The following is a 12,221-nucleotide window of genomic DNA, read 5'->3' as shown; positions in this document are numbered from 1 at the left end:
AAAGGTATATACTTTTTATGCACATCATCTCCACAATCTATGTCATTAACCATTACTTTTAACCTCGGCTTAGTACTTTGATATTAAGAGATGTTTTACTTTCTCTAACAGCTGTCAAGAGGAATGGCACGTTCCCAATGGACACCACTGCTCAGGCCACATTCTGCTTGAGACAGCAGGAACAGTCAGCACCTTTCACCTGGATAATCAGCAGAGATACTGGCTACACACCACTTACACCAGGTGAATCACTTAAATCTTCACATAAAAAACACAGCTCCCTACTCCTGTGGGAAGTGCTAGGAACAAGGAAACCATCTTCAGTGCCCTGCAGCAGCCCAGAGGGAGGAAGGAGCCCACTGCACCTTGGCAGACATTCCCACAGCTGAGCTGGCCTGGTCCTTCCCTCCGCAAGCAGCTTTCTGAAACCACTCACTGAAACACGAAATGCAAATTATTAACTCTACAAACATTACCCCATCTTCCTGGCAACACCACCTGTTGTGCACTGGACTGAAGGTTTATGAGAAGAAGACACAATGAAACGAGCCCGGTGTCATGGCCAAGTGACCCCACACAGACACCTGCACACGAGCCCTGGTGCTGAGGCTGTGCCCTGCCCACTTCAGTGGCTGGAATTTCAGGAATTTCACAGGAACTCTCCTGCCACAAAGCCATGCAGCCTCCACTCTCCCCTCCGCTCTCAGGGCAGCCAGGGATCCAGGAGACTTCATAGGAAGAACTGAAATCTTCACAATCAGCCATTATTCACCATCCAGAAATGAGCTGCTTTGGTCATGATCGTCATTTCCAAAGAGGCAAATCCCAGCATGCAGCTCCAGAGTGACAGTCCCTCTGGATGGGCCAGGATGCTGTCACCTCAGCCTCAGAGGCACAGACAAGTACAACTGCCTCGGCTCCAAATAGTTCACGTTTGAGAGATTCTGCCCATCTTTTGAGCTGGAAAGTAAACTATTTTGTCAGTAAAAGCTTTAATTTCAAGTAAATTACGTGACAAAATTTGAGTACAAAATTTGAGTACATATTTTGTGGCTAAAAGAATTTACAGTTCTAATTAACACACATAGTGAGTTATTTACTTTTGTGCATCTGTCAAAAGCATCTTCATTCTGTTACCTACAGTGGCCTTCACATGTTTCATGATACCAAACCCTACCATTCCCTGCAGCACAAAGTATGCCAGCAGAGAAAATTTATTATTGCCACATCAATCAAAAATGCTACCAGAATTACATTACAGTAAATGCAACTCTGCTTATTACAAAAAGAAAATGTTAACTAATTCATCTAAGTGAGCATTTTCTGCTACTGTCAAACATGATCAAAGGTATGTTTATAACATATATTCAGTGAACCATGCAAGAAAAGGTGCAGTTAGAACAACTACAAAATAAATGGAAAAGGGTGCTCCTTTATAGAAGGAGCACCATCTTCCCTCGGGCACCACTGCTACAAATAATGTCTTCATGAGCCTTGGCCACTTTCTCCAGGGGATATTCCAAGCCCACAACTGGTTTCAGCCAGCCAGCTTCTATGCCATCAAGGACTGCTGTGGCACATTCACGCCTTTCCTCCTGCATGCAACAAACACAGTGTTTATGACAAGGTCTCTGCATTTCAGAATAGTATTGGCAATTTATGCAATAATTAAAGCAAATTCCACAACCTGAAAATATTTTATGATGTTCTGAGATTGAATCAAAACATAAAGGAATGAACTAAAAAGTCTGTTACAGTGAAATTATTCTTTCATTCCTCCAAATAATTTTAACTGTAAATAGAAGGGTGCTGGAACAAGTCAATAAAGCATACTTAGAAATATAAATGCTTCTCACCTCAGTTGCAAGAAACAGACTCACTCCAATTATGCTGGACTCCTTGCTCATTGTGTCTCTTGGGTTTATCTCGATGCGTCCCCTGCAGCCCACAACCTGCCCAGAGGAGTCAGAGCTGTTCAGCGTGATGCTGAATGCACAAAGTCAGTGACACAGGCACCCATCTGCACCTCCCTGCTCAGGGACACAAACACTCACCATCACCCTCCCTGCACGGGACAGCAGCTGCAAGTCCGCATCCAGGTTGACATTGGAGAGCATTTCTATGATGATATCCACTCCTCCCGGCCCTGTGCATGCCTGTGCAGGACACAGGATGTTACTTCAGTGCTTGGGTACCATCTTTGATTTTAAACACTACAGAAAGTTTCCCCTTTACAGCTCATTGTTTAAATTTTCAATGCCGCCTTTGTGCTGCAGCTGACAGCAAATGAGCTGATTTGTAGCACATTTTGCTGTGCTAACTTGTGATGTGATCCCACACTAGAATTTGCTGAATGTAGGAAGTTCTAAATGCCACTGCCTGTGAGGAAAGCTCAGTTCTTCCAGCCCGAGAAAGTTTTTCCTTGTGTAGAAATGAAAAAGGCAGTACACTACTGATCTACATAAATCTGTTTTAAAGTCTTCTGCAAACAGCTGTTCACAAGTTGTTAAGAACAACACAACCTGCATTCCTGAGTCCAGACACAGGCCTACCTTAATTTTCTCTGTGTAATTCGGGTCTCTGTGATTAAAGGCTTGGTGAGCGCCATTTCTCAGGATCACATTCATGCCCTCCTCAGTCCCTGCTGTGCCCAAAACCTTCAAACCACAAGCTCTGGCAATCTGACATGCTGCTAGTCCCACCTGAAGGGAGAAGAAAAAAAAACCAAAAGAGAAACTATTTTACCTCTTTCTTAGCATTTTAAATAGTCTACCAGCAACTTGGAACTTTCCCATTTAAAAAGCTAGTCTGGTAAAGTGTTTTTTAGCCAATAATTTGGATCCCAAAGACAGCCAAATACTCTTTTAAAAAGAAAAGATATTTACCAAGGCATGGTAAATTTTTGAGGTTTTTTAATAGCTGTCAACATTTGACACACATAGATGTAGAATGCAGAGTATCTGTCAAACCTGAGCCCAATATTTCTTATACAAATCCAAGGAAATTCTTCTCTTCACAGAATCACCTGCTATTAATACCAGCATTATACATTGCAAAGAAAATCTGCAGGCACAAATTTTACTAACACTACTTTAGAAAGTGAATTCTCAATGTCTCCTACCAGCTTTGCACTCCAGTAAAAATAGAAGCACTACATTTAGTTTATGAAAATTTTAAAAAGGATTTACGATGCTAAATGCCATTCTAGTATCTCAGAATAAGATATGAATTCATCTTTTTGTTGTCTAACAAATAATTAAGGAAACTTGGCCTGTTCACAGAAGCTGTTTGGTGCATCACAAGAAATGAGCAACTACAGAGTGTGGGAGATAAAATAAATGTTGAGTCATAAAGATCTAAAGTAAATTTGTCAAGAAAACCCAAAGAAAACTAGAAGTGCAACTTCATGTAGTATTCAGTCGCAGGTTTATATATTCCAGCACCTTTCCTTGTGCAGCCAGCTGTTGGGTCATGGGTAAATACATGAGAATGCAAACAGAAATGCACAGTTGCCCTGCACCAGTGACTTATTCTCAGAGGACTGAGAACAATTTGTACATATTGGAAATTTAGAGCTTTCTGCTATCAGCAATAAAACTTCCAGACCAACCATCACCTGCAGCAAACACCTGTTCAGTATGTGACCCTCTGACTGGGGAACTCACACCAGCACTCGTGCAGTCTCACAGTTATTGGCAATAACAGGGTTTTTCTGAGAAAGTGTATCCTAGCAAATCTGAAATAAAAACCTAATCTGCTAATCTATTGACACAAATATGACCATAACTCCTGCCCCAGGAAGAAGCAGATGCAGGGACAGAGAGCAGTGCTGCTCTCTGTAATTTATACTTACCCCGCCACTGGCACCATGAACCAGCACGCTCTCCCCTGCTTTGGCACAGCCTCTAGGAGAGGAACACAAGAAATGCTGGCCCTGTGTCTGCAGCACACACTGACTGAGCACGGGGCTGCAGACACTGACACCAAATCTCATTGTTCACACAGCATTGCTTCCAGTCTATGTTCCAATTATATTCCAATTTATGGCTAAACACAGATATCATAAGCCTATTTGGGAAAACAAGGAGGCAAAATAAATCCTGTGACTGATGACTTGAAGCAACGTGCAGCCAGCAGCCAGTGACAGCCTGGTACTGAGCTTCAGTTCAGGACTTTGGCCTGCCACAGGAAAGCAGTGGTTCTGCTCCACAGCACCTGTCTGCTTACTGAGGAAATTAGAACTATTGCTCTTTTTCTTCCCCAGCCAAAATACCAATGAGTTCTGAAAGGGAGTCACATATTTTATTCCATGAAGCCTTTCCTGGTAGGTTCTCTCAAGAAAACAGACTCAACAGGAAAACACAGTCACAAGCTGCTAGATCACAATTATCTGACAATTCCATCAGTGTAACGTTTTTAAACATTTCCCACTCACCAACCTCCCCCTTTTATAGGACAGTGAAAATACGAACTTTGGCATTGTAAATAGCAAAGATTAAAGTGCACAAGCATGGCTTTGGTGCCTTACTTCTGGAAAAGGGCCCGGTAGGCAGTGAAGTAGGGCACTCCGATCGCTGCTCCCTGCCTGAAGTCCAGTTTGTCTGGCAAAGGAAAGACTCTGTTGGCTGCAGCAACTGCATACTCTGCATATCCTCCAGAGAGCGTTTCAAGGGTGAAAACTCTGTCACCTTTCTAGAATGGAGGGAGAGAACACAGAGAAATCAATAATTTCCCTTCCTTTTTCCTTCATAAACGTTAAGATGAAATTAACAGAGGTTTGGGCTATTTCTAACAGTTCTCCTATCAAAAATAACCAGTTATATTTATCAAAGAAATTTTTATAAAATCCGATACATACCAGCAATGCAACACAAACTGTAGAATTTCTTATACTTAAATCTAAGTATCATAATTATAACCCCACCCAGCAGTGTAACACACAAACCTACTGCCTCATTAATATGAACCTTAATGAACTTTGACTGAAGTCAGGAATTCCATGCACAGATTCCAAATGAAAAAACTCAAAATCTTTTACAAACACAAAAGAAACATTTCTAAATTATTTAAATGTGGAAATATTTATCCCCTCAATATACTTTAAGACATCTCTCTCTCATTCAAGCCAAGAGCATCACAATTGTCAGAGGAAGCAAAAAGCCACACATAGCAGATATAGCAAGCTCTTAGTAAGAAAATAAGAAAAAAGGTTATTCTTCTCTCTTGATAACCCTGTCTCTCAGATCTCCCAAAATTGTTACATAAATTCCAAATCAGGAAATTCCAGCCCAGTTTTACCTACAGTTTTTATGTTGGTTTGGTACCAAATGTCTAATGACTTAAATGGGACAACCAATTTAAAAACTAAATTGATGTCATAGATATCTTTCCTTGCAAACTGATATTTGCCTTCTCCTATCCTGCGACTTTCCCACTGAGAAATCCAAATAAAATTACTAGACAGGAATAAAGCGGTATTTGAACAATTTTAGTAACAAATAACAGAATTTATGGAGCTTTATAAGTAAGCAATTTCCACTTCTCAAATACTTTACAGAAAAATTTTTAGTTCTGCCTGAAATTACTACCCCCAGCAAGAAGCTTCCAATCTCAACTTTTTCTGCAGTGCCAGAAAAATAGCTCCAAACCCCAACTTTTGTACACCAGGTATCAGTGCTTTGAGCAGACAGAGTGCAGTGCCTCTCGTGAGAGCTCTGAGCTTCAGGAGGGCACAGCATTCATCACAGCCCCACCAGCAGACTGCTTTGCCCGTGGGATCCCACTGTACAGGCCGTGGAGGGGTTTCCCCCCTTGAAGAGATTATGTGATATAAAACCAGGACAGTAGCACAGCAGCCAGACAGAGAGGACCCATGAAGCAATGGTGATTATACCCAGTGTGTAAATACCTTGAATGCAGTGACGTGTTCCCCAACACCTTCGATCACCCCAGCCACATCTGAGCCAGGAGTGTAGGGCAAAGCTGGTTTCCTGGCATAAGTTCCAGAGCGAATGTATGTCTCAACAGGATTGACCCCACAGGCATGGACTTTAATTAATACCTAAAAGAAAAGACACTTCTTAAGCAATAACTAAAATGAGTTAGCCCTTGAATTCACAGCGTGGTGTTGTAGCATTTTTACTGAATTCTCAAACAGCCTCTGTAACAACCCAGTGTCAAAGTGAAGCTAGTTTCAGGGAAAGCCTGATGTGGAATATATAGCCCACAGCAGAGTAAAGAGCCCACATTTGCTAAGCATGATATCTCAAGCAGCATGAACACACTGACCAAAACTCACGTATTCTAGGTGCAGGGTTTTGGGTGTATCTCTCATTCTGTCCTGCAGGGACTTGTTAACATTCATTACCACTATTTTCCTTCACAGAGCTCACATATACCTGGTTTTCTTTTGGAACAGGAACTAACACATCTGACTGGAGTTTAAGCACTTCAGGGCCACCAAATTCAAACACTCGGACCGCTCGCATCACACTCCTGGTGGCTGCCATGGCGACCAGCGGACCTGCTAAAAGACACAATGAGACCCCTGGTACCTGTTCAGGTCACGGGCAGCCTGAGCCACCTGCCCTGCGGACACCACCTGGAACACGGCACACACCGCGGGGCCGAAGGGCGATCGATCCTGTGAGAACGAACCGAACCGGAGGGGAGGCAGCGGGGCAAGGGAAGGCCCCGGGCTGCTCTGAGCCCCGCCACAAACACACCGGCACCGCCGGGCCCCGCCCACAAACACACCTGTAGCGTCAGGCTCCGCCCTCAAACACAGCGGCACCGCCGGGCCCCGCCCTCAAACACACCTGTAGCGCCAGGCCCCGCCCACAAACACGCCTCCGCCGCCAGGCCCCGCCTACAAAGACGCCTCGCCGCCAGGCGCCGCCTCTTGACCCGCCTCGCGGTCAGGCCATGGCCCGGAAGCGCTCCTTGAGATCAGGCCCCACCCCTTCGGCCCACCTCGTACAGCCGTCGCCTCCGTGTAGCCCGGCCGTGTCTCCGTGGCTGTGGGGTCTAACACGGGTAGCGCAGAGCCGCTGCCTTCTCGTCCCGTCTCCCCGGACGAGCGCCCGGGAGCCCCCGCTCCCACCGCCTACCTGCGGAGCGCCGCTGCCGCGCGGCGGAATGCGGAGGAGGGCGGGGCCGTACCACCACTGGCCCCGCCCCGCCGCGCCGCCCGGCCGCGCGCCGAGGTTTGTCCGCCGTGGGACGCCGTCCCCCCGCGATGGCGGCGTTCGCGCGGCACAAGGCGCAGCGGCTCGCGCGGCCGGACCCCAGCCGGAAGCGCGCGCTGGACGCGCGAGCCGCGGAGCTCGCGCGGCTCCTGAACGCGCGCGAGAGCTTCTGCACCACGAGCTCGTGCGACGGGAGGGTGATCGTGACGGTGCGTGAGGGACCGGCAGGGTGATGGTGCTGGTGATGGTGATGGTGCGTGAGGGACCGGCAGGGTGATCGTGGCAGTGGGTCTGGTCGCGGTGTGAATTGGCTCTTGCTGCAAGGGGCTGCTTCTTTATTTCCAAGGAGCGTTTTTGTAGCAGCACGAGATTAAACCTCACCGAGCTGCCGAGCCACTTTAATGGTTTCTCCCCATCACCAGGACACAGACGGCATGGGCATCCAGAAGAAGAACTGCACGTGGCTCCTGGTAACACATGACCCGTGTGTCAAAGGGGATGTGGTAAGGGCACAGTGAGATACAGCCTTTATTTTTATTCACGGAAATGCTCCAGTTGTCATAGAAAACACATGGTGTCAAAGGGTTTTTATTCCTGCTACTGACATGAATTGATACTTGACTCTCAACATTAACTTTTCCTTAGATGTATTGATTAATAAATTCTTCAGGCCTATTTTAAGAGAATGCTTTTAAACTCAGATTCTCTGCTCAGTTATAAAGGCAGCTGATATTCCAGAAACTTAGATAATTTCATGCTGTCTGGAGTTATATTTAAAACTCTTGAATTAAAAAATATCTCTTGAGCCCAGCTTGCTGTGCTCGCAGACAGATACTTGAAGGTGGTGTAACAGGGAATCTCTTATATAGCATTGTTAATTTAGTATCATTAAATATCCTGAAATTAGAAACATCTATAGTGCAGGACTTCTCATTTTTAATATGCTTTCAAAATAATCTACTCTCTGCATCTATTGCTTTGTTCCACAAAAGAGGCAGTTGCAAGATCAGCATGTTCTCACTCAGTTTGTAGTTCACTTTACCATACATATACATTCTCACACATGCACAGGAGTATCCTCCAGAATATTTGTTTTCATTAGTATTTGTACCAGCAAAGCAAAGTTTGCTGAAGTTTCAGGCCAAGGAGTACACAGCAGGGTGTTGTTAACTCTTACAAGAGGAAGTACTATGATTTTTATGTAAATGTTTTGGTATATTTTCCAGATGACAGCACTGAAGAAAGCCACTGGTGATGCTGTGTTCAAGTTTGAACCATTTGTTCTTCACGTGCTGTGTCGAGAGCTGCAGGATGCGCAGCTGCTGGTAAAGCCACGTCATGTGCAATGTGGCATTGTTCTGTTACGTTCTTGCCTGCAAAAATAAAAGTATTGGCTCCTGGGTAAGCAGTTGCACTTGGAAACAGTCCCAGGTGTGCTGTGTGTTTAATAATTAGAGTAGTAAAGTAAGCTGGTGAAAAAACACAGCTTTAAACTTGGTGAGGGTTTTACTGTACTTAGAAAGAAAAAAGACTCACCTGCAATTCAGTCTTCAAGCTGAAGCAGACTGCTGCATGAAACGCTACCTGAGGGGCCTGGGCTGCTCTCACTGGCTGAAGGGGCTGGATTTGAGATGGTACCTTGCTACCAGCCAGGCCATCTGGGTCCGTTTTCAGTGCACTGAATGATGCCTTTGCCTTCTGCTTTCCCAGTGTGACTGCAGAGAGCGATGTGTGCTGTGCTGGGCTTGTTTTGGCATTAGTGCAGGAGAGCTGAGGGACTCAGGTAGAGTGCAGCTGCACTCATCGTTGTGAGCATGTGGCACGACTGTCTGTGAAGTTCCAGCTCCTTGGCATAAAAGAGTTCAGTGCCCAGAGAGACATTGCACCCTTCTGCACTGATGGATTCAATTAGGATCCACCGTGGGCCTCTGAAAACCACCCACCATTTGTGGGTTTGATCTTAAAAAGTATTTTAATGTAACTGTTTTTTAATAAGTCTGGGTAGATGATTTGAATCTGTTTTTTGCAAAATTGAGATTGTACGTTGCATTGCAAGGCATCCATAAATATTTTTTGCTGTGAAAGTGTACAAGACCTGTTTAAGTATTTATTTTTTCTGCAGCATTCAGTGGCTATTGACTCTGGGTTCAGGAACTCTGGTATTACAGTTGGCAGAGGAGGAAAAATTACAATGGTAAGTACTCTGCTACTGTGAGGGATGTAATGAAGTTGCGTTGTTACGTTAACCTTGATTTTTGTACCAGCCAAGACTGACTGGTGCTTAGGAGCTGTCACAGGGCATGCTATAACAAAGAAATAGCTTGCTGCTTTAGGTGACAGCAACTTAAATGATTGTATGGATAAGCAGGTTTTTTACTATAATGAACTCCCTACATTATTTAAATAACCTTCATAAACTAAAAAACTTTATTCCAGGTAAATCCTGTGTGTGTTTTCAGGCTGTGCGGAGCACTCACTGCTTAGAAGTTCCATTGAGCCACAAAGGGAGATTGATGGTCTCTGAAGAATATGTTGAATTTCTGGTACATGTAGCCAATCAGAAAATGGAAGAAAACATAAGGAGGATTGACAGGTTTGTAAGAAAACACCAGTTCTGTTCATGACATCTAATTTTTCTTCAGTATTAAGTAAAATGTTAGCAACCACTTTTCTCCCCTTGCATGTTTTGATTACATTCTAAAAGCATTCGTTTCTCAGAGTAATTTTCAGATCCTGAGCAAATGTATAAAGACAGTAACTAGAGAATTGTTTCTGTCTAGATTCCACAAAGGCTTGGAGCTGGCTCTGGAAGCTGCAGTCCCCGCAGACACCTTGTTTCCCGAGGGGCCAGAGAAGAGCCACTCTGTGTACGTGCATAGAAGAAAGAGACGGACTGCTCAGGAACAGGCTGATCCCAGCAGAGAGCTGGAGCCCCAGGATGATACTGAAAGCAGTCTTGGTCTGTTGGCTGAAATCATGATGTAGACTAAGACATTTGAAAGCAAATGGCGAACTGAAAAAGTTATTGTAATGCTCTTTTCAAGAGATTTATGTACTCCTGTGCTCCAAGTAGTAATATTCTCATGGACATAGACCAGAAAAAAAGGTAACTAACAGAATAGTGAGCAGGACACAGAGAGCAAAGCCATAGAATGTTTTAGGAGTTTTTAAAGTGTACTGTTAAATTAACAAAGTGGCACTCCATCAGTTATCTTAGAAATAACTGGTTTGCTGCAGCTTTTCGCTGTGTTCTGTGTGGCAGCATTTCACTTCCAACTTCTGGGTTTTGCAGAGCCAGCTGGCTCTGCAGGTTTCTCCTTCAGGAAGGGGAAGACAAGCATGAAGACTGAAGACCATGCAATACATGCGGTGGAAATTCCACAGGAGCCTTCCAAAGTAGCGCTGTGTGCACCGGTCTCAGACCTCGTGTGTTTGGGCGGACTGGCTAAAGTATGACTCAATCCAGGGCCATGATTTCTAACAGTGCAGAGCTGCTGGCCAGGAGCTGTGTGAACAAAACTGGAGTCCCACAGCCCGTGGGGCAGCAGGCCGGTGGTGGGAGCAGCCCACAGCAGGACAAAGCACAGCAGCTCCTCAGGTGTGGGGACATGGCTTCTGCCGCAGGTGTTACTGCAGCATTGTTGGGATGCGGGCTTGTGTCAGACCTTTGCATCACCATTTTCCACAGACCTTCCTCTCCACTCTGAGGGTCAACTGCCTGTCTGGACTGAACTGAAACTCCAGGGCTTCCATCAACGAAAAGCAGCATCTGCCTCCACGCAGAGGGTCCTCCCCAAGCTGCTGCCTTAGCAAAGCCCTGGGGAACCCCTGTTGCCATCCCCACTGCTGGGAGTCCCACTATTCCTGCAGATCCCTCTTCACCACCTGGGGAAGTTTGTTCAGAATGGTCTGAACCCTCCTCTGCATGTGACATTTCTTAAAATGTCTAGCACTGGTCTGTTGGACATGGCTCAAGGGACTGATGGCACCAGCACCAACTACAAGCAATGCCCACAGACCCTGTAACAGCCCAAACCCTCACCCTGTGTAACAGCACTACAGTATTTACATTCTGAGAAATAATTTGTCAGAAACTGATCCCACATTCCTCTGAAAAATGATAAAAAATTCAGGAAGACTTTTTGGTGTCTTAACACAAAAGTGTTATCCTAACCCCATCCAAGGTTGCAGAGGGTGATGCTGAGGAGGTTTCTGGGAGCAGCAACACCTTCCTCCATGCACCGCTTCCCTTACACCTTGCCCCATGCTCACCCAAGTTGCACCAGCTCATTTTGAGGTTAATTTTATCAAGCTGTGTTTTATTTCCAGCTGCTGTATGGGATTCTGTTGGGCTGTCAATGTGCAGGGCACAGGCAGCAATTGGGAACAGCATCCAGAGGCAGCTGGAGGCAGCACCCTTGAAAAGGGGATTCTGGGGCTTATGGCTGCAGGGAAATTCACCAATAAGCAACAAGACTCCTAAAACTGTCAAATCTTTATCATTTGTAAGTGTGCTTAGCCACTTAATTAATCTAAAAGGTATTTTTATACTTGCTCTCACTGTGTTAAATTTGTTTTAAATTACAGTTTCACTACCTGTGCACTCAGTTTTTCAGGGGACACAGATGGGTTCATTCACTCCAGGAACTGATTGTCATTTCTCACCCCGTAGCATTTCACATCCACACCAGGAAACTACTCAAATCAGCGCCACAGCATTCCCTGTGGCTGTGCCACAGGTTCCCAGCCAGTTGTGCTCCCCAGTGCATCCATGCACTTGGGCACAAAGTCACTTTACCCATTTGCTGGGATAATTCTGTACATGCAAATCACAGATGGCAGGAGCACAAGTGTTCGCTTGAAACAGCTTCCTCTGAAATTCAAATACTTAAAATGGTTTAAAAGGGCATGGCAGTAACAGCTGCAGAGTGCAGTGAAATCAGTGTTCTCACATGGGGTTAAACATCTCCAGACCAGGGTGGCTTTGCACCTCTCAGCTTCCACTCCTGCCAGGGCTTCACTTGAGTTTAACCA

General features: G+C 45.3%; 2 protein-coding genes across 11 annotated transcripts; one reads left to right on the top strand and one right to left on the bottom strand.

Moving 5' to 3' along the window:
* Positions 1-953: 953 nt before the first annotated feature.
* Positions 954-7,250, bottom strand: CRYZ (crystallin zeta). Of its 9 annotated transcripts, none has more exons than XM_005495398.4 (9): positions 7,110-7,250; positions 6,399-6,526; positions 5,909-6,061; positions 4,529-4,692; positions 3,854-3,905; positions 2,553-2,702; positions 2,055-2,156; positions 1,857-1,952; positions 954-1,595 (listed from the first exon to the last, which is right to left on the bottom strand). In XM_005495398.4, the coding sequence occupies exons 2-9, from the start codon at positions 6,507-6,509 to the stop codon at positions 1,434-1,436; spliced, it is 990 nt and encodes a 329-aa protein (XP_005495455.2). In that variant the 5' UTR covers positions 6,510-6,526; positions 7,110-7,250; the 3' UTR covers positions 954-1,433. The 9 variants fall into 9 exon arrangements, with proteins under 9 accessions (XP_005495455.2, XP_005495450.2, XP_005495454.2 ...); XM_005495393.4 differs by having other exon boundaries at positions 6,399-6,523; positions 7,110-7,240; XM_005495397.4 differs by having other exon boundaries at positions 6,980-7,116.
* TYW3 (tRNA-yW synthesizing protein 3 homolog) lies at positions 7,238-11,773 on the top strand. Of its 2 annotated transcripts, none has more exons than XM_005495407.4 (6): positions 7,238-7,396; positions 7,610-7,690; positions 8,414-8,512; positions 9,310-9,381; positions 9,647-9,780; positions 9,968-11,773. In XM_005495407.4, exons 1-6 carry the CDS (start codon positions 7,238-7,240, stop codon positions 10,170-10,172), a joined length of 750 nt encoding a protein of 249 aa, XP_005495464.2. In that variant the 3' UTR covers positions 10,173-11,773. The 2 variants fall into 2 exon arrangements, with proteins under 2 accessions (XP_005495464.2, XP_074401648.1); XM_074545547.1 differs by having other exon boundaries at positions 7,369-7,440.
* Positions 11,774-12,221: the final 448 nt, after the last annotated feature.

This window comes from Zonotrichia albicollis, chromosome 8 (genome assembly GCF_047830755.1).
Source record: "Zonotrichia albicollis isolate bZonAlb1 chromosome 8, bZonAlb1.hap1, whole genome shotgun sequence".
Taxonomy (NCBI): Eukaryota; Metazoa; Chordata; class Aves; order Passeriformes; family Passerellidae; genus Zonotrichia; species Zonotrichia albicollis.
The sequence above is the reverse complement of the archived record's forward strand: the minus strand, read 5'-3'. Positions and strand labels throughout refer to the sequence as shown.